Here is a 23,106-nt window from a genome sequence, read left to right as displayed (position 1 = left end):
TGTGATTGACTTATTTCACTCAGCATGATGTCCTCCAAGTTCATCCATGAACATGACAATTCTTCTTGTTTAAATTACAGGAAAAAGGAGGCATATACAACTCTAAAATTCCCAGATAATAATTATATATAAGAATATATTATTGCTATAATAAAATATTTTAAATCAAATGTTTAGATTAGCATATCATTATCAGTCATTTGGGAGCTCTGGTGGCATAGTGCCTAAGGCATTTGACTGCTAACCAGAAGTCTGGAGGTTCTAACCCACCAGTCATTCCTTGGAAGGAAGGTTGGGCAATCTACTTCCGTAGTGATACCACCTCAGAAAGCCAAGGAGGGGTTGCTATAAGAGTCTGACTTGATGGCAGTGAATTTGGTTTTTGGATCAGTTATTTAAAATTTGAAGTAGTAACAGTTAAAAATCTCTTTCTAAAATGTCAAATAGCAAGATAGTCTATATGAATCATTATTGTTGTTTTTGGGTTCTGTCAAGTCAATTCTGACTCAGAGCAATCCTGTGTGACAGGAGAACTGCCCCATAGGGTTTACTTGGCTGTACTCTTTATAGAAGCATGTCTTTTCCTGTGGAGCAGCTAGGGGAGTTTGAACCACCAACCTTTTGGTTACCAACTAAGCACTTAACTGTTGCACCCCCAAGGCTCCTATATTAATCATAATATATGTATGTATCTATTATTATATAAAATACATTTTATTGATATATCTGTGTGTGTGTATATATATATATATATATATATATATTTATATATCTTTAAATATGATTATCATGTTATAAAAACTAAGAGGTAAAAAATTGGTAAAAAAGAATGTACTTGAAGACTTACCTTGGGGTCCAGGGTCGCCTGGTGGCCCAGGTAACCCATCCTTTCCTGGTGGACCTGGCCTCCCATGACCCTGAGCAGCCAACATTGCTGCTGGTAGTTTGAGTTGGGATAGGAACACAGCCATCCGCTCTTCATTTATGAAAGAAAAAATAATATATCATGTAGTAGAATTTTTTTTCTATCAATATTTTTCAGTTTCTTTTATTTTAACATGAAGTTCAGTGAAAAAAACTGATTTTCGTTTCAAACATGTCTAATTTGCTCATTAGTCTGACCGCTGAGAGAGTTTTTTGGTTGGTCAAATGAAATATACAAAACTGACTATAGATGCAGACAGGCTTTGTTGATCAGGTGGTCTGAGAATTTTAGTGCTTCAGAGATGTAGCCCACTCTAGTAGACAGACTATTAGCTTGGAATTTCATTTAAGCTCTGGTAATGACTTGCAGAGAGAAATTTAAGTATTTCTCTATTATTTACTATTATTTTGGACTCACATTTTTAAAGTGATTTTAATAATAAAGCCATTTTGCAGCAGTGCTGTGAATGTATACATAATGATTTAAAACAAGTTCACAACTCTTTGACACTCCCTTCTAAAGGTGAAGCTTAGTTCCTCTTTAGTTCTGTGTGGGTTAAAGTTACTTTTCACTTCCAGTGAATAGAAAATAAAAGCAGAATTAACAGTGTGCAAGTTGAGAGACTAGGTCATAAAAGGCACTGTGGCTTTCTATTTGTTCTCTTTCTTGGATTGCTCACTCTGAGGAAAGCCAGCTGGCATGTTGTGAAGACACTCAAGAAATCCTGTGGAGAGGCCAACATGATAAGGAACTGAGGCCACCTGCCAACAGCCATGTGAATGAACTTGGAAGTGGATCTTCTAGCCCTGTTCAAGCTGTCAAATAACTGTCGTACTAGCTCACATGCTGATTAGAGATCCTGAGCCAGAAACACCCAACTAAGCCACCCCTCTAGCCTTGACCCACAGAAAATGTGCGATATTAAATACTGTTTTAAACTACCACATTTTTTTTAAACAAAGTCAAAATGCAGGGGATAGAATAGGCTTATATTTTAATCTAAAATCAGACTGATTTTTTAACTGAGATATCTAATATTTAACTGGATTATAACTGATAAACTCATTCATTTAGTTAAGCACATTAATTAATAATCATGGGGTATTCAAATGTCTTTTTTTTTTTTTAATTTTACTGTGATTTGGGTGAACGTTTACAGAGCAAGTTCATATTCCATACAGTATACACTACTAAAATTTTGAGGTAATTTCTTACACAGCAATTTTTTTATGACTTACACAATATGTGATACTTGAGACCTTCAAAGAAAATTACATTATTATAGAGAGGTTTATTTATTGAGAAGATGGTCATCACTTCCATATTCACCATGGTTTCACTGTTTAAGCTATTTTCTATGTTGTTGTTGTTAGGTGCCATCCAGTCAGCTCCAACTCATATTGACTCTACATACAACAGAACAAAAACTACCCAGTCAATCACCGTCTTCACAATCCTTGCATACTTAAGCCCACTAATGCACCCACTGTGTCAATCCATCTCATTGAGAGTCTTACACTTTTTTGCTGATGTTCCACTTTACTAAGCATGATATCCTTCTCCAAGGAATGGTCCCTTCTGACAGCATGATCAAAGCAGGGGAGAGACAAAGTCTGGCCATTCTCACTTCCAAGGAGTTTTCTGGCTGCAGTTCTTCCAGGACAGATTTATTTGTTCTAGCAGTCCATGGTACTTTCGGTATTCTTCACCAACACCCCAACTCAAAAGCATCAACTCTCCTTTGGTCTTCCTTATTCATTGTCCAACTTTCACATGCATATGAAACTCACTGCCTTTGAATCGAATCCGACTCATAGCGACCTCTCCTTGGGTTTCTGAGGTGGTATCACTATGGAAGTAGATTGCTCAACCTTCCTTCTGAGGAGTGGCTGGTGGGTTTGAACTGCCAGCCTGGTTAGCAGTCAAGTGCCTTAGGCAGTATGCCACCAGAGCTCCTACATGCATATGAGGCTATTGGAAATACCATGTCTTGGGTTAGGTGTTCCTTAGTCTTCAAAGAAGCATCTTTGCTCTTCAGCACTTTAAAGAGGTCTTTTGCAGCAGATTTGCCCAGTGCAATATAATGTCCAATTTCTTGACTGCTTCTTCCATTGGTGTCGATTGTGGAACCAAGTGATATGAAATCTGACAACTTCAATCTTTTCTCCATTTATTGGGATGTTGCATAGTGGTCCAGTTGTGTGGATTTTCATTTTCTTTATGTTGAGGTGTAATCCATACTGCAGACTGTAGTTTTCAATTTCATCAGGAAGTACTTAAAATGATCTTCACTTTCACCAAGCACAGCAGTGTAGTCTGTACATTGCAGGTTGCTGACTAGTCTTCCTCCAATCCTAATGCTGCATTCTTCTTCATATAGTCCAAATTCTCAGATTATTTGCTCAACATACAGATTGAATAAATATGGTGAAAGGATACAACCCTGATGCACACCCTTCCTAATTTTAAGCCATGCTATTTGAGTGTTTGAGTGACAACCTCCTGATCTATGTACAGGTCCCTCATGAGCACAATTAAGTGTTCTGGAATTCCTATTCTTCTCAAAGTTATCCATAATTTGTTTTGATCCACCCAGTCAGATGTTTTTGCATAGTCAATAGAACATATGTAAACATCTTTCTGGTATTCTTTGCTGTCAGATAAGATCCTTCTGACATCAGCAGTAATATTCCTCATTCCATGTTCTCTTCTAAATCCAGCTTGTATTTCTGGAAGTTCCCTATCAATATACTACTGCAATCAATTTTGAATTATCTTCAGCAAAATTTTACTTGTGTGTGATATTATTGATATTGTTCAATAATTTTCACATTCTGTGGGATCACCTTTCTTTATGGGTACAAATATGGATCTGTTCCAATCAGTTGGCCAGGTAGCTGTCTTCCAAATTCCTTAGCATAGACGAGTAAATGCCTCCAGTGCGGCATCTGTTTGTTGAAACATCTTAATGGATATTCAGTCAATTCCTGGAGCTTTGTTTTTCACCAATTCCTTCAGTGCTGCTTTGACTTCTTCCTTCAATACCACTGGTTCTTGATCATATACCACCTCCTGAAACAGGTGAACATCGACCAATTCTTTTTTGTACTGCTGCCGAGTCGATTCTGACTCATAGTGACCCCTCCTTGGGTTTCTGAGGCAGTATCTCTAGATTGCCCAGTCTTCCTTCCAAAGAGTGTCTGGTGGGTTTGAACCACCAGCCTTCTGGTTAGCAGTACCTAATGCCTTAGGAACTACACCACCAAACTCCTTGAAATAGGTGAACATTGACCAATTCTTTTGTACAGTGACTATGTATTCTTTCCATATTCTTTTGATGCTTCCTGCACCATTCAATATTTTGCCCATAGAATCTTTCAATATTGCAACATGAGGCTTAAATTTTTTTCTTTAGTTCTTTCAGCTTGAGAAATGCTGAGTGTGTTCTTCCCTTTTGTTTTTCAAACTCCAGGTCTTGGCACATTTCATTATAATTGACTTGTCTTCTCAAGCTGCTCATTGAAATCTGTTCAGTTCTTTTATCTTGTTATTTTTTTTCCACTTGCTTTAGCTACTTTCCAGTCAAGAGCAAGTTTCAGAGTCTCTTCTGTCATCCATTTTGCTTTTTTCTTCCTTTTCCATCTTTTTAATGACCTTTTGCTTTCTTTGTGTATGATGTTCTTGATGTGATCCCACAATTCATCTGGGTTTTGGTCATTGGTGTTCAATGTGTCAAATCTGTTCTTCAGATGGTCTCTAAATTCAGGAAGGATATAATCATGATATTGTTTTGTCTCTCATGAATTTATGTTAATTTTCTTCAGCTTCAACCTGAACTTGCAAATGAGCAATTGATGGTCTGTCCCACAGTTAGCTCCTGGCTTTGTTTTGGCTGAAGATATTGAGCTTCTCCATTGACTCTTTCCACAGATGTAGTCAGTCTGATTCCTGTGTATTCCTTTGGTGAAGTCAATGTCTATAGCCACCTTTATGTTGTTGAAAAAAAAGGTATTTTCAATGAGTAAGTCATTGGTCTTATCATGTGATCTCCAGCATCATTTCTATCACCAAGGTCATATTTTCCAATTACTGGTGATTCTTCTTTGTTTCCAACTTTTACAATTCAATCACCAGTAATAATCAATAAATTTTGATTGGGTGTTTGGTCATTTTCAGACTGCAGAAGTTGGTAAAAATCTTCAGTTTCCTTATATTTGGCTTTAGTGGTTGTTGCATAAATTTGAGTAATAGTAGTATTAACTGGTCTTCCTTGTAGGCGTACAGGTATTATTGTATCACTGACAGCACGGTACTTCAGGACAGACCTTGAAACATTTTTTGTGACAATGAATGCAACACCTCCTCTTCAGTTTGTCATTCCTGGCACAGTAGGTCATGCGATTGTCTGATTCAGAGGGGCATTTCAGCTCACAAATGCCAAAGATATTGAGCTTTACATGTTCCATTTCATTTTTGACAACTTCCAGTTTTCCTAGATTCATACTTCATACATTCCATGTTCCAATTATTAACAGGTATTTGCAGCTGTTTCTTCCCATTTCAAGTATTCTCTACACTAGGCAAGTACTGCACTTTGTCAGCAACTCATTTTAACTTGTTAAAGAAAATGGCTAGTAACACAATCTCATATTATTTATTTATTTACTGTTGGATTTCAAATTAGCAATTTCTAGTCAAGGTTTGGTAGGATGGATGTCTAATTTGGCCAAAGGAAGTGCAGCATTGTTGTAGATAAGCATGCCTTCGCTGAATTTTGATTATAGATGGAATAAAAAGCAATGAAAAACATCTATGTATTTCTGTGGGTCACAAGAAGATGTTGAAAATAAGAACACACAAATTAAGGGAAATTGGCAAATTGTTCAGGACATTTAAAAATGTCAATAAAAATAACAGTCTTTTGCAAGCCTTGAGTTATGGGATGTTTAAAAATTTAATATTTCCTAAATAAGCAACGATGTCTTGTCAAGGGACAGTTCTTTATCATGTGCCCTTTCATTCACTCACAAAGCTGCCTGGAACTCAACAATGTCCACTGTGTCCTAAAGAAAATATCCAGGGAAGAAAGAAAGGACTCATGAAGGGTGCTTCCTCAAATTTAGCTCAGTCCTTAGGCCATAAAAAAGCATCTTTCTACCTAGAGGCAGCTATGAACTTTACTTAGAGAATTATGTCAACATTTTGACATATTAGTAAGTCAACAGTGTTCTTAGAAGGAAGTGAAATGTACATAGTAGAAAGTCAATGTATTAAAAAGTCCTAAAATTTAAAGGATCTGGGAAATAGGAATTTCAAAGAAGATATTAATGTGAAAATATAAATATGGATTTCACTCTAAAATAAATTTTAAACAAGACATATTTTTGGTAGCCAATAAAAATGAGTAAACATTCTCTGTAAGCAGGGCCCTGCATTGGACATTATGTACTTTCTACATACATTAAGTGTGTTCAGGAACTACTGAGAGATCCTGAAAGAGATTATCATTTAGATAAGAATGATTAGCCATGCTTTTATATATCCCGGACAACATAAAGATTATCTGCTTTATTTTCTGATAGGAATCTGTTACAGAATGTAATTACAAGATACTTCTTTTCAGAATTACTTTTTTTAAAAAAATATCACTCCAGGATTATAATTGTCACTACAGAATTCTGGGTTACTAATCTCAAATAAACCATTCTTCACTAATATATTCAGTTAATTGCTGCCTCAAAAGTATATTCAGAATTTTACTACTTCATGGAATAAATTTTGATAAAACTATTAATGAAAATTTGTCCAAGGTCTATTATAAGTGTTATCTATCATTGATATCTTTATTTACTTTGCTTGGTTTATTGAATTTTGTATATATTATATTCAACAATTCGAATTTGTAAGGAACTAGCTTTAAAATGGGAGCTCTGATAGCATAGTTCCTAAGGCATTTGACTGCTAACCAGAAGGCTGGCGGTTCACACCCACCAGCCACTCCGTGGAAGGAAGGTTGGGCAATTTACTTCCGTAGTGATACCGCTTAAGAAACCCAAGGAGGGGTGGCTATGAGTCAGATCCGACTCCACGGCAGTGAGTTTAGTTTTTTTGGTTTAAAACCTATTTTTCGATGGGCTTTCAATTAAAAAAACAACAAAAAAAATTCATTTGAAAAATATGAAGGCCCTTAAGATGTTGTTGTTGTTACGTGCAGTCAAGTCAAACCCGACTCATAGCGACCCCAAGGCAGTATCACTATGGAAGTAGGATTGCCCAACTTTCCTTCCGAGGAGTGGCTGGTGGGTTTGAACCGCCAGTCTTCTGGTTAGCAGGCAAGTGTTTTAGCCACTATGCTACCAGAGGTCTTAAGATAGTAAGTCCCAATTGTTGTTGTTATTAGTTGCCGTGGAGTTGATACTGACACTTGGCGGCACTTTTTTTTTTTTTTTTTCCAAATAGAACTTGGAAGAGACAAGACCCCAACAAATGTGAAGCATTAGCTATCATTCTCAAAAGAGTAATGACTCTACACTCACGTTCTTAAATCAGAAAGCTAGCACAATGGAAAGATACCACATCCACAGAACCGGAATCTCAGCTGCAGAATGACTGACAGTGGCCGTCAACAGACCAATGAGGATAGGATAAACGCTGGAGCCAGAGTCATGCTCATATTAAATTATCTGCCTTCCAGTAAAATTTGCTACCCCACTCTCCACCTGGGCCGTGCTTTGTTGATATTAATACGTTTTGTTTAACTAGTAAAACAAACATGTACTTAATCTTTGTAAATCATCATATTGAATGCAAATAATAGATTGATTTATGAACTAGACATTCTTTAAGCAAATATAAAATTCAATGACCACAGTTTGAAATTTTGTATATTATTTGTTAGTTTTCACTTAGAAGAAGCACATGTTGTTGTTGTTACATGCCATCCAGTCGGACCCGACTCATAGCGACCCCTCCTTGGGTTTCCAAGGCGGTATCACTACGGAAGTAGATTGCCCCATCTTTCTTCCGAGGAATAGCTGGTGGGTTTGAACCACCAGCCTCTGGTTAGCAGTCAAGTGCCTTAGGCACTACACTAAGAGAGCTCCTAAAAGAAGCACATAGTTGAGTATAATTTTTCTTAATTTGAAACATCTCTCTTTGAATATGAAACACAAAGATTTATGGTACTAATTTTTCCTTTTTAATGTATGAACTGAATTTCCAAAGTACTTTGCTTTGGGTGATTTTTAACTGTTTTTCACAAACAGAAAATTATTTTAAATAATTACTTCTAGCTTAAGATATTCACAGAAATAGTCATTAGCATAAAGGTAATTTCTTCTTCTGAACTCTACCAAAATTTTCCATAATTTAAAGTAATATGTCTCTGAGCTTCTAAATGAGTTGAAAGATCCATATTCTTAATTGCCTTTCCTCTGTTTCAGTGATCTTTGGTCAATTAAATTATTTTTGGCTGTGTTTTCTAATGAGGCAGGAAATTAAAGAGTTTGAGATAGAAGCTTGCATGAACCAAACATACATTTGCCATCTGCCAAGACAAACTCATAACAGTTATTCTAACAAGTCAGACCAATGGCTTACCTTCCTTAGAGAATGGCTTTATTAATAAAATGTAAGCATTGATATTAATGTGATGACAAAATATTTCATATGGAGAAGGAAAAGACATTTTTATGTCATCTGGTCCATATCTACTTGATCTAAGAGAGGTATTTGAGGATGTACATTTCATAGATAGATTAAAAAAGAATTTGTTTTTAAGAGACAAATTAATTTTTTTTCCTAAAGCCTATTCAAATGTTTAATCATCCAATTTCTTGTACAACTTCAACTTATCTTCTTTTGTTACCCCATTATGGAAACAGAGAATAGTTAATGAGAATTTCCTTTGGGAAATCAGTCATATACTTGATGACATTGTTAACTCTTAGGCTTCAGTTAAATAACTTTTACTCATAGGCTTGGTTATCTGTTTTGTAAATGACTTTTTGATTTCACTTTTTCATAGTCTCCTAATATGGAAACCAAAATTAGATACAGCATTTCCCTAAGGGGCAAAAATATCGGAAGAGTAATTATCTGTCATATCCTAGTAATTACTTTCTAGTTTCATTTTAACTGCTAACTCAGGGCATTGTATTCATTTTGTGGTTTATCATGACCCAAAAGTTGTTGTTACATTTGCCTATGGCTCCAACTTTGCCACCCTTGTAAGTATGTTGCTTTGCAGTGTTACTATGAACAAAGATGGTGAACTGAAGCCACACATCTACTTTACTTTCCACTTGATTTCCTGCAAAACAATACCAAAAAAACAAACCCAATGCCATTGAGTCAATTTTGACTCATAGCGACCCTATAAGCAGAGTAGAATTGCCCATAGGGCAGTCTTTATGGAAGCAGACTGCCATATCTTTCTCCTGGAGAGTGGCCGATGTGGTTTGAACTAGGAACCTTTTGGTTAGCAGCAAAGTGTTTTAACAACTGCACTAGCAAGACTCCTCTGCAAAATGGTAGTAAGGTATTTTTCAAGATATAAAACCACAAAAATGGGGAGAATACAAGAAGATATAATAACAAAAACAAATTTTGGAAGCTGAGAACTAGATAGCTAGTGACATATGACTTCTGGATTCAAAAAACCCTTTCATTAGAAACTGATAAACAACTTGTTTATACAACAAAATCCTCAAGATGTTCAGGAATCAGGAGTACAAGTAAATTCTGGCAGCACAGGTGAAGGAGGGGGAATTAACATAAACGGTATTGGTTGAAAGTCTATTAAGAAGTTGTCAAATTCCTAGATTTCTTTCTCTACTCTATGGAGCTGGGCAGTTGCCCCTCCTCAGCACTAGCAAAAGACTAAAGCTTTGCTATCTAAAGACAAGAGATGGAGGGTATCTGCTCTGGGGCTTTCATACTGAAAATGAGAGTAAGTGAGCACTTGTATGCTTTGTGCTGAGGACCCAGCCCTCTTCCTCCACTAAGTTTCCAAAATGCTGGTAGCCAGGTAGGAAATGGAAGTATCTGATCAGATTAAGAGGGAATAGTTAAAGATGGTGAAATTTAAGGTTCCTCAATTAAAAAGCCAATCAGACTACCCTACAGGGAAGCTCATGGTTGGCAGATTGCACTGTTCATTCATAACTTTCAGTTTTTTAGAAGCTGTTTTTACATATGAGCAGACCACCAAGGATCACCAGACACTAAGAAACTCCAATAAGCTGAACAATAGAGACCCAAACAAAGAAACAGAAAGAAGCCCGTGGAAGAAACATGCTATGCTGAAGAAAGTATTTTTAAAAACTGTGTCTATCCTATCATATACACAATCCTGCAATAATGGTAATAGCAACAATCTATAAGTGGATATATAGAAAGACATGCAAGCTAAACAGGTCTGGGGAGGAGAAAAGGGGTGATATTCACCAATGTATATAGGGTTGATAGAGAGTATTTCTATATGCTGCAATATATCCATGAATATAGTAGAGCATACAGGGGGCAAATTTGTGAAAACTTTCTAGCCATAACCAAACACCTTGACAGAATGAGTCACTGGGCCTGGGAGCTGAGGACCATAATCTCAGGAAACATCAAGGTCAAATGGCACAACATAGTCCACAAAGGAAATATTCTGCATCTTATTTTGGTGAAAAACAACTGGGGTCTTAAAAATTTGTGAGCAGCCATCTAAGGTGCAGCTATTCATCTCTCCTCATCTGCAGAACAGAAGAGTGAAGAAAATCAAAGGCATATGGAAACAATTAGCCCAAAAGACTAATGAACTATGTGAACCTTAGCCTCCATGACTCTGACACCAGAAGAACCAGATGGTGCTCAGCTACCCCTACCAACAACTCTAAAAGGTCCTGGATGAAGTGGGAGAAAAATGTGGAACAGAACTCAAAATTAGAAAAACGACCAGGCTTACTAGTTAGAAAGGGACTAGTAGAATCCCTGAAAGTGTGGCCCTTAGTCACCTGGGAATCCCAAAAGGACTGAGAAGCCCCAGGAAGAGAGCCAAGGTTTTGGATTTGGTCTAGGCTTTCAAATGGAGGCCCCCAATATGGACACCTGGGATAATAAAGTGGAGGAGCAGGACCTACAAAGATTCTCTCAAGCCCTTGCTGATAGCCCATGACTAAATGAGTAAAGAGACTTGCTCTGAGGCTGTGGATGTGAAGGTGAGTGGAGCAGTGATGAGTGTGTGTCATCACTGACTCTGTTCTCTGAGCATTAACTAAGAAAATGGAAGGTAGATGGGAAAGAGTTAAAGCTAAGTTGCTACTTAGCTATAGCTGTTTTAACATGAAATTATTAAAATTAATCTTTGCTTTTATAGGAAAAGCTTTCTGAACAAGTGAACTGTGACCTTGGAGCTCTATGATTTGTGGAAACTGAGTTTTTCTTCTTGGTAAATCATTTCCAAAAGTCAAGGAAAAGGTGACTTCTAAGTAGGAAATTGAATGTACTGAATTTGAAATGGTCTTGGGACAAATTAACTACAGTGCTAAATAACTGATTCTAGGCTTCAGGTACAATTTTGTTGGGAAGCAGACAGCTTTGCTGGACTTGTGCCAACAGATAAAAGGGAAGAGGCTATCACTCACATTCACAGGCTCAGAGGCTAGAAGTCTCAGTAAATAATGTCCTCTTCCCTTTGGATTTCTTTAGAATACTGTCTGAAGCTAAGATGTCTGTGGCTTCTGAGGAAACACTGACTTCCAGAGAGATGCAGCCACTCATGTGGACTTAGCCAGGCTTGAGGAGACTGAGAGTGGCAATTGGAAAGATGGGGGGTGAAGATAGAGGAGCCCTGGAGGAAACTCTGCTCCCCTCAGCTTCCAGGTAGGGACTTTCTGAGAGAGAAAGCAGGGCAGGAACACAGAGAGGTAGGACCCAGAGGAGAAGCTTCTCAGAAAGTGCAAGCCAGGAGAGCCTGCTTGAGACAGGTGGAGAACAGGTCAGTTCCCTTGACCATCCTTCTCAGGAGGCTGACAGCCCTTCATGGGAGTAACTGCAGAATAGCCTGGGACTGGACAACACAGAACCTTCCCCAGGTGAAAGTAGCAGTGTGTCCTCTGCTTAACACACAGGGCAGGCCACCAGGGGCCCTCCCTTCATCCAGCATCCATTGGACTTAAATGAAAAACCAGAAAAACAGTTGCTATAGAGTAGACTCTGACTTATGGAGACCCCACGTATGTCAGAGTAGAACTGTGTTCCACAGGATTCTCAATGGCTGATGTTCAGGAAGTCGATCACTGGGCCTTTCTTCCAAGGTGCCGTTGGGTAGACTCAAACCTCTAACTTTTTGGTTAGCGTGTTAACAATTTGTACCACCCAGAGGCTCCTTGCAAAATTAACATCTCTTATATAGCAATATTTACATTTTTCTGATAATGAGTGGTTGTATTTTCTGACATTATTAACTAACTTTTAGAAAAAGTCTACTAATTAAAATACTGGAGTATCAAATATATGTGTTTATTGAAAGCCTGTTAAGATATTAAAATTCAACATTAAAGTTGCACAAAATAAAAGATAGTCAATGACACAAGAGCCCATAGGAATGAATAATTACAGGAAAAGTTTAGATCATCAAACACTTGTGTTTGCTGGCCTTCCCCTTTTCACGGCTGTGGACTAATGAAGGTGTGGATGGTCTATGAGATAGTAGGTGCCCTGAACCCAGGTTTGGCTTCATGAACATGTGACCTGTGCAGTCACACAGGGGCCTACCCTTAGAAGGGCCGCAGACTTGGTTTAATGCTTTTCTGTTGCTGTCTTGAAATTCTTAGCAATTTTAAAGCAAGGAGCCCTACATTTTCATTTTGCACCAGGTGCCACAAATTATGCAGCCAGGCCTGCCTCCATCTCTGTATTTTTCAATGCTTTCCTGGAGAGATTGAAATATGTTTGCTTTTCAGACAGTTGATTCTTGAGTGATACTTGTTGGGGGGGTTGTTTGGATTGCAACTTTTGAGGCCCATTCCATGATGCTTGATTCAAGTGTCAAAAAGGAAACAGAAAGAGATTTCTAAATTGAAGGACAACATTATAAACACAGTGAGAAACTGGTAGTTCCAGAAAAGTGTGGACAATTGTACTAATAAACTATCATGTTAGAGCAAAATACAGACACTTAGTAGAGACAAAGATAAATTGAAATCAACACCATGAATTCATGATCTTTTTTTTAGCCACCTATGTGGCTAAAAATGCCAGGGTTACTCTGCTCAATTTCTAGTGTTCATGTAAAACAAGACAATGAAGTCCCAAACTGAGACTTTAGTCTCTTGTATTAATCCCCATGTTGAATAATCAGGGCTCCTTGGAGGGAAGCTGACCCCATGTTAGTAGCAGAATGGCTTAGGTTGGACCTGGGGTTCTCGTAATCTTACTCCTTGCAAAAGTCAACTATTTATTTTTGCCTTAGGATGCCTAGAAAAGGAATCAAGAACCATAAAACCAAGGTAGATTTATTTACTAAAGACAAATAATCCCCACTCTATTAATCTCACAGTTGAGGGGAATGTATCTTGATTTTAGCAAGTCATCATGTGACAAAATCTCTTGATATCCTTGTGAATAGATAAAAAAAATGTAGGATGGATATTGACACAATTACATGGATTCAGGGAATCCCTAGGTAGAACAAATGGTTAAGTGCTGAGCTACTAACTGAGAGACTAGAGGTTCAAACCCATCCAGAGGCACTTGGATGAAAGGCCTGGTGATCTGCTTCTGAAAGGTCACAACAACCTCAGAAACCCTGTGGAGTGCAGTTTCTACTCCACACACTTGGGGTCACCATGAGTTGTAATCAACTCAATGGCAACTACCAACAACATATGGATTCAGAGTTTACTAAACAATACATTAACAGATTGTTTGCTAGTGGGCCGGAGGAATCCAATGGTATTTAGAAGGACCTAATCCTTGGTTCTTTTTCATTCAACATTTCTATCAACAATTAGAATGATAACATTATAAAATGTAGAGAGGATACAAAGCTTTGAGGTCAGAAAATTGGCCCTATAATGAGAGACAATATTGCAGGTATCTTCAGTTTGGAATAACGTGTGAACACGAATCACCTGAAACTCATTAAGAAAATATATAATATTGTGCATTTAAAAATGAACAAACAAGTCCAGAATGAGAAAAATCTAATTTAAAAAAGTTTGTATAAAGATTTAGGATACTAATAGAAAAGTCATAATGAATCAACAGTGTGATATGGATGCTTTAAAAAGAAAAAAAGAATGCAGTTTTAAGCTTTATCATTGAAGAATCTAGACCAGGAGTCAGCAAACTTTTTTTCAGAGGGTGAGATGATATATATTTTAGGCTTTGCAGGTTATTAGGTCCCTGTCACTGTCACTCAATGCTATCACTGAAGCATGAAAGCAAGGAGCCCTGGTGGTGCAGTGCCTAAGGCATTTGATGGCAAACCAGAAGTTTGGCAGTTCAAACCCACCATCTGCTTCATGGAAGGAAGATGGCAATCTATTTCTGTAAAGACTTACTGCCTCAGAAACCCAATGGGGGTCACTATGAGTTGGAATTGACTCTATGGCAGTGAGTTTGGTTTCTTATTTTTTAGCATGAAAGCAGCCAGAGAAAATGTGTAAAGAAATCTGAATTTCAAATCATTTTCACGTATCATAAAATATTCTTCTCTTGAGCTTTGAAACCATTTAAAAGTGTAAAATCCATTTCCAGCTTGTGAGTCAAACAAAAACAGGTGGCAGGCTGGATTGGTTGGTGGGTCATAGTTTGCCAACTTTGGTGTAGATCAAAAGACACTGAACTCTGACTTGGTCAGATACTCCTGAGTTAATGAGGGACGTTTACAAATGTAACATTTCCCACTTGAGCAACAGTGATTGAGGAACTGGAGACATTTACTCCAGAAAAGAGAAGACTAAAGAAGGAATATCATAGGTAATGAAAATACTCAAAGGGCTGTCAAGGCCAGAAATAATAAGAGGAAGTTACAGAGAGACAAATTTAATTTGGTGCAAAGAAGAATTTGACAACAACAGCAACAACAACAAAGCTGTTGAGCAATAGAACTGTCTGGCTTTTAAGGTTGTTGTTGCACAACCAGCTTTCAAGAATGCTGCTGAAGGGCCTCCCCACACAGACTGGACATGGACAGAGGTGAAAAATTCAGAAATGTTATCAAGTAAATCGAACCTTCAAAAATCCTTAGGACCTCTTGATTAATATACTTCTTTATTTCTTCAAATGAAACTGCATCAACCTAAAGAGGGAAAAAGTGATCTGTTAATCTAGAGCATAGCACAAATGAAACAAAGAAAGAATAGAAATACTGGGTTGGTGTGCATACTCGAAACATTTATCAAGCAAAATACTTTTGAGCATTGAGTATATTAGGCAATAAATGTCTCTTGCATTTTATTAAAGGCTGGGTAGAAGTTGAGGTACATAATTGCTTTAAAAGCTGTGGGCTGGAATTACATAAATAGTGATATGAACATGTTTCCTATTAAATGGAGAGACTTGGCTTTGTATAATTAGGGAAGGCATTTCCTCATACTTCATTATCTGAAGTAACAGAAGTTCAAGAGTGTTACCAGGATGATAATATACCATTCACATTTAACTTCTACCCAGCCTCCGAACACTGGCAAGGTCAATATCTAACTGCTATTGGGTGCCTTCAAAGGAGGAGAACCTGGGAGAGAACTCCAAGTATGCGGGATTGCTCATTTAAAAGTTGTTTTATTCATAGGCTAAAACTTAAGTTTTACATGTTTCATAGTAAAGTTTATTCTTTAATCACACATTGCCAGCATATTTGTATTAAATTTTTTTTTTTTTTTAGTAGAAAATGCTTGTTGGACCTAGTAAGGGGAGATAGAGAAATGGCATCAGCTGAATTTTAAACTTCTTGACAGATTGCTCTACATACACTTGACAAAGAATCCAGCATTATAATAGAAACATTTCACCATAGTACCTTGGTATTTTAAAAAGGGAGTTATCATTTCTCATGATAGTTAGGATTCAGAAGTATTTTATTACTCTTCTTTGCATATGGTTATTATCTTGGGGGTATAAGTGTGGTATGAAAGACAATGAAGTTGTCAAATAATGATAATAACAGTAATGATTTTTGTAGGACAAAAATAGTTTCAAGAAGGTCCTGTTTTAGTATCTTATTTTCATTGAGTATGGTACAAATGAAGAGCTCTGGTGGTGTAGTGGTTAAGGCATTTGGCTGCTAACCAGTACATCAATGGTTTGAACCCACCAGCTACTCTGCGGAAGAAAGATGAGGCAGTTTGCTTCTATATAGATTTACAGCCTTGGGAACCCAACAGGGGTCACTATGAGCCAGAATCAACTCAACGGTGGTGAGTTTTATTTGTTTGGATGGTACAAATGAAATTGGATCCATGTTCATAATATCAGACAGGGAAACCAATCAATGACAGCACTGAGAGTTCAAGTTATGCAGACTTTATTTGGTAGAGCTCAGGTAGAGTGGGCAAAATAAAAAAGTATGAAAATGGTAGGAATGCCTAATTTGACACTATATTTAATACTAGCTGGTTATCTGAGAGTTCTGGTGGTATAGTAATTTGACTGCTAACCAGAAGGTTGGCAGTTCAAACCCACCAGCTGCTCCTTGGAAGGAAGATTGGGCAATCTACTTCTGTAGAGACACTGCCTTAGAAACCCAAGGAGTGGTTGCTATGAGTCGGATTCGACTCGATGGCAGTGAGTTTGATTTTTTTTGGTTTAGTTGGTTATCTGTGGAAAGTATCTCATGTAATAACATTTCCTTTAATAACTTCCCTATCCCCTACTTGGATATTTTCAGATTAAGTTCTCCTGCTGAATGGCCACTCATCACTCCTCTAGAGGACATTAACAAAGACATTGGCTTCCTTCACCAAACACTCTTTCTTATCCTAATTGCTTTTCACTTCAAAGCACTACTAAACGGAGATTTATAGTTCTGATAGTCAACAAAATGGAGTATTAAATATGAAACAGATGTGTGTTTTCTGTGTAGTATAAGGAGACACCATTGATAGTGTCTGAGAGCATGATTTTAGAGCTAGCCAGATCTGGATAAAAGAACAAAACAAAACCCACAGACATGGAGTCGATTCCAACTAACAGAGACACAGCAGAACTTCCCCATAGGGTTTCCCAGGTTGTAAATCTTTATGGAAGAATTCTGCTCACTTTTCTCCCACAGAGAAGCTTGTGGGTTCAAACCACCAATCTTTTGGTTAGCAGCCCAATGCTTTAACTACTGCACCTTCAGAGATCCTGAAACCTGAATAAACAACAACAAAAAAACTCACTGCTGTGGAGTTGGATCCAACTCATAGTGACCCCTCCTTGGGTTTCCGAGGCAGTATCTCTAAGGTCCAAAACAGGTTGGGGGAATGATGTGTCACTGGGCTAATTTATTCAGTTATATAAATGAACTATAAGATAATTCTTGCCCAACCTTCCTTCCAAGCCCATTAAATAACTCTGTGACTTTGGACAAGGAAATCTCAACATTTATAAAAGTGAGTTCGAAAGAACATATATCCTCCCAGAGTAGTTGTAAGGATCAAATGAGGTAATGTGTAGTAAGTGGCTTAGCAGAGGGTCTTTCAATTACTTTAAATGATATCTATTATTACCCTCATGGAGACCAGTTTATTTTCATTTTATTTATTTAAATTTTTATGATTATTTTCATTGAAAAAGTGATACATAGTTGTTATAAGTCAGGATCTCCTAAAGCTCTAAGCTTACCGAAGTGCCAGGGATGCCTGGAGAGCCTGGAGGGCCTTGGTGGCCGGGGGGTCCCATGGAGCCCTTGTTTCCTGGTGGCCCCACAGGACCTATGGCTCCCTTAATGCCTGGAAGGCCTGGTTTTCCCTGTTCACCCTGTGGGCCTCTGTCTCCGGGAATTCCCTGACCACCCTATAAGGAAAATAATGATAGTAAAGAATGATCTCCTACAGAAACATATCAGTTATGGTTAAGAGCAAAAGTTCTGGATTCAGACTGGCACTTAATAGCTGGGGATCTTGGTTGAATTACTTAATCTCTCTGTGTCTCAGCTTTCTCACCTATAAAGTGGAGATATTAATGGTATCCTCTTTGTAGGGTGATGTTAAGAAATAAATTCATTAATCTAAGAAAAGTATTTAGAATGGTACCTGAGACCTTGAATGCACTCAATAAAAATTAGTGACAATGTTAGTTGTACAATGTTAGTTGTACATGGTTGCCTATCTAGAATGGTGGCATTTTTGATAGTCAACACCATGCATACTTCAAGCCTGGGTATCCTTAGCAATAAAAAAGCAAGATCACCAGGAGGATTTCATCACTGAGGTTTTTCATTCATAAGAACGTTAGGACACTCCAACTCTCCTAAATCATGAGGTGTCTCCCTGTCCCCCGAATGTTTGTTCTTCATTAAATTCTTTGGATTTGTTTTCTGTACTTATGTTTTATGTGTGTTTTCATGTGTGTGTGCACTTGTGTTCTAAATATATACAACTCAGGAAGGTTAGAAAGGAGAGCCTTTGAAAAGGTCCAAAACAGGTTGTGGGAATGATGTGTCACTGGGCTAATTTATTCAGTTATATAAATGAACTATAAGATAATTCTCTGAGTAAGATGAATCATAAAAAGCTAGGAAGATTATATGGGATGTGTGTAACTCTGATAAAAAGTTTCTTTCAAGCTATCTTTTATTTTGTAATGTGTCTACTATTGTATGTGTCTGTGCATTGAGAGTATGTGTGTGAGTGAGAGAGAGAGAGAGAGAGCGAGAGTGAGAGAGAGAGAGTGATATGTCATGACAGGAGTTTCATTTATAAATATTTCAAATATTTAGTTTCACAACTCCAGGAAGTGATGTTCACCCAAATAAGTTGAGGATGTCTTGTATTTAGTTGTATTATTCTTTTATTTGTGAATTTTCTGCAAAAGGCCAAAACTCTATTTCTCTTGATTAAAATAATTAATGAAAACAAAAAATTACAGAGATCTATGTGATCAAAGAATTATGAAAAGGCATTTTCTTCCATGTGGAAAGAAGAAAAACAGATGGACTCAATACTGATTAATTAATTAATGCTACTGTCTTGGTTATAAAAACAAACCTTCATATAGGTGTATCAACCTAGCTCATATTGGAGAAATACCTGAGGTATCTAACAACACGACCACCACACATACAAAAGAAAGAAAGAGACAGAAATACTAGCATGCCTTCAATACTCTGATAACAATCTTCAGCATTTTAAAAATATTTCATGATTTAGGTATAAGGATGTTCACTATAATGGTATTTATTATCAAAACTAGAAAGAACTTAAACACCAAGAAAAGAACAACTGGACAAGTGAAATAAAGTATATCCAAATAGCAAAAAAACACAATCATTAAAAGATAGATGTATATCTATTTTTACTGATATGGGAAGAAGGTCATTACATATTGTTAGGTGAAAAAAGTCACTTACAAAACAGTATGATCTCATTTTTGGAAATGTATGTATTTATTTATATTGATACATATAAGTGTATATGTAGACTATGTACAAGAGTGAGAGAGATGGAAACATACCCAAAATAACAATAGTGCATATCTCTGTGATATGGATGAGAGATATTTATCCTCCTTCTTTATTATCTGTATTTTCATAACTCCTTCAGTTATCATGGATTACTTGTATAATAATAAAAAGTAAACTAGACAGCAGTATACAAACACACATGTGTACATGCTTACACACACTAGTTGGGCTTAATAGAAATTCACCAAGTAACATTTGAGTAACCTGTTACAGTGGCCTGACTCCAATCATAGTAGCAAATGTTAAGGTTAATGTTAAGGAAATAATTACTTACTAACTATTGCAAAGTTTCAATGATGATATCAGTAACCAAAACAATTCAGATAAAATCATATGACATATTTGGTATTACTAATAATATGACAATGCATTCTGTTCCTTTTTGCATTTATTTATCCCCTTTTATATCTCTTACCCAACCTGGTAATTCTCTAAGTGAGTGGTTCTTAACTAAGAGAACTTTGCTGCCTGTGAGGCATTTGGTAATGTCTGGGGACACTTTGGTTGTTACAACAGGTGGGGCAAGAGTAGTGTTTCTGGCATCTAGTAGGTAGAGACCAGGGAGGATGCTAAACATCCTACGATGCACAGAATTCCCCACAACAATGCATTATCTGATACAGAATGTTCATAGTGCCAGGATTGAGACATCCTGCTTCAGGTGAAAAGAACAGAGATGACTGTTATAGTAGGGATATGTGTTTGAGACAGGGGATGATAAAAGCTTTCAAATGGGTAACAGCAAACTAGACTCAGCTGTGTAAAAAGAACAGCTATGTAGGTGTGCTTGCTCTACAGTTCTATTCTGGTTCTTTAATAATTGACATTATTTTGTGCTTAGCAGAGCTTTTGTCTCACGTATGCCTTAGCCTTTTCATATTGGGAGATTTGTAGGGGGTCTCCATACACAATTTGTATAACAGGACAGTGGTAAAAGACAGACTTAAATAATGATCACAATAATAATATACATACGCGTTCTCCTTTGGGGCCTCTATCTCCAGGCTTCCCCATGATGCCCTGAAAAATAGATCATCAACACTAAAAATCACTGCTTGGCCAGATTCTTTAGCAATCAATTGATCTAAATGTTGACATATATTCTGGATGCATTATTGAATTTTTATTTTAAATGCCTTTTTCCATACCTGAGCACCTGGCAATCCATCTTTTCCATTCATTCCCTTTAAAGAAAAACAAAGATTATTATTTCTAATTCAGCATTAACAGGCACAGTTAAACACAACAAAAGAGTAAAGTTTCAAAGACACTTTCTTAATCATATTTCTATTGATGTCTTGGTAAGGCAATATGGTGAAATGGAAATAAATATTGATTAGAATCAGAGAGCTCTGAGTTCAAATCCTGGTTTTGTCATTTATTAGCTAAAGCAAGTGGAAGAAATGATGACATCACAGAGCTAAACCGAAGATTTCAAAGGACAGCTTGAGAAGACAAAGTAAAGTATTATAATGAACTATGCAAACACCCTGGGCTAGAAAACCAAAAGAAAAGAACACACTCAGCATTTCTCAAGCTAAAAGAATTAAAGAAAAAATTCAAGCCTTGAGTTGCAATACTGAAGGATTCTATGGGTAAAATATTGAATGACATGGGAAATATCAAAAGAAGATGGAAGGAAAACATACAGTAACTATACCAAAAACAATTGATCAATTTCAACCATTTAGGGAGGTAGCACATGATTAAGAACCAATGATAGTGAAGGAAAAAGTCCGAGGTGCACTGAAGGCATTAGTGAAAAACAAGACTCCAGGAACTGAGAGAATACTCATTGAGATGTTTCAAGAAATGAATGCAATGCTGGAAGTGCTCACTCATCTGTGCCAAGAAAATTAGAAGCTAGCTACCTGGCCAAATGACTAGAAGATATCCATATTTGTGCCATTTCTAAGGAAAGGTCATCCAACAGAATGCAGAAGTTATTGAACAATATCATTAATTCACATGCAAGGAAAATTTTGCTGAAGATATTTCAAAAACAATTGTAGTAGTACATTGACAGGGAAATCCAAAAATTCAAACTGGATTCAGAAGAGGACAGGAAATGAGGGATATCATTGTTGATGTCAGATGGATGTTGGCTGAAAGCACAGAAATACCAGAAAGATTTTGTGTTTTATTGACTATGTAAAGCATTTGATTGTGTGGATCACAACAAATTATGGATAACACTGAGAAGAATGGGAATTCCAGAACTCCTAATTGTGTTCACGCAGAACATGCACATAGATCAAGAGACAGACATTCAAACAGACAAGGGAATAACAGCATTTAAAATCAGGAAAGGTGTGTGTCAGGGTTGTATCCTTTCACCACTATTCAATCTGTATGCTGAGCATGTAATTTGAGAAACTGGACTATATGAAGAGGAATGCAGCACTGAGACTGGAAGAAGACTCAATTAACAACCTGTAATATGCAGATGATACAACCCTGCTTGCTGAAAGTGAAGAGAACTTGAAGCTCTTACTTATGAAGATCAAAAGCTACAGTCTTCAGCATGAATTATATCTCAACATAAAGAAAAGAAACCATTCACAACTGGACCAATAAACAACATCATGATAAATAGAGAAAACACTGAAATTGTCAAGAATTTCATTTTACTTGGATCCACAATTAATGCCTATGGAAGCATAAGTAAAAAAATCACACAACAAATTGCATTGGACCAATCTGCGGCAAAAGACCTCTGTAAAGTACTGAAGAGCAAAGATGTCACTTTGAGGTCTGAAGTGCACCTGGCCCAAGCCATGGTACTTTCAGTTGCCTCATATGCACACAAAATGAATAAGGAAGATTGAAAAAGAATTGATTCCTTTGAATTATTGTGCTGGTGAAGAATATTAAATATACTATGAACTGCCAGAAGAATGAACAAATCTGTCTTAGAAAAAATACAGCCTGCATGCTCTTTAGAAGCAAGGATAGTGAAACTTTGTCTCATGTACTTTGGACATGTTATCAGGGATGACCAGTTCCTGGAGAAAGACAGCATGCTTGGTAAAGTAGAGGGTAAACAAAAAAGAGGAAGAACCTTAATGCGATGGATTGACACAGTGACTGCAATGATGAGCTCAAATGTAGCAGTGACTGTGAAGATGGTGCAGGACCGGGCAGTGTTTCTTTCTATTGTATGTAGGGTTGCTATGAGTCAGAACTGACTTGATGGCACTTAACAACAACAGTTCCATTGAACTTGCTCAATTTACCTAATTTCAATAACATCAGCTTCTTCACTTATAAGTGAGGAGAATAACAATGAACTCAAAGCTAAGAATTAAATGAAATAACATGTAAAATGCATAACCCACTGCCATTGAGTCAATTCATTGAGCAGCTGGTGGGTTTGAAAAGCCTACCTTCTAACTAGCCTACTTTCTGGTTAGCAGCCAAATGCTTTACCCACTGCGCCACCAGAGCACACAAAATGCATAGCTCACCGTAAACAGTAAACATATATTGTTTCCATACTTACTCTTCTATTAGGTTTATTCCG

At 37.1% G+C, this 23,106-nt stretch overlaps 1 protein-coding gene across 1 annotated transcript in view; it reads right to left on the bottom strand.

Moving 5' to 3' along the window:
* The window catches only part of COL19A1 (collagen type XIX alpha 1 chain), a 537,038-nt gene that overhangs the window by 3,636 nt on the left and 510,296 nt on the right, over positions 1–23,106 (bottom strand). Inside the window, exons 44-48 of the mRNA XM_007945183.2 lie at positions 20,732–20,767; positions 20,559–20,603; positions 17,744–17,914; positions 15,152–15,218; positions 848–976 (exon numbers count right to left, since the gene is read on the bottom strand). Coding sequence (XP_007943374.1) covers positions 848–976; positions 15,152–15,218; positions 17,744–17,914; positions 20,559–20,603; positions 20,732–20,767 — 448 coding nt within the window. The remainder of the gene's footprint in view (positions 1–847; positions 977–15,151; positions 15,219–17,743; positions 17,915–20,558; positions 20,604–20,731; positions 20,768–23,106) is intronic.

The sequence above is a fragment of the Orycteropus afer genome, unplaced genomic scaffold, assembly GCF_000298275.1.
Source record: "Orycteropus afer afer isolate SDZICR_OR568_19922 unplaced genomic scaffold, OryAfe1.0 scaffold00133, whole genome shotgun sequence".
NCBI classification, from domain to species: Eukaryota; Metazoa; Chordata; class Mammalia; order Tubulidentata; family Orycteropodidae; genus Orycteropus; species Orycteropus afer.
Note: the sequence above shows the minus strand (reverse complement) of the source record. Positions and strands in the feature narration are given on the sequence as shown.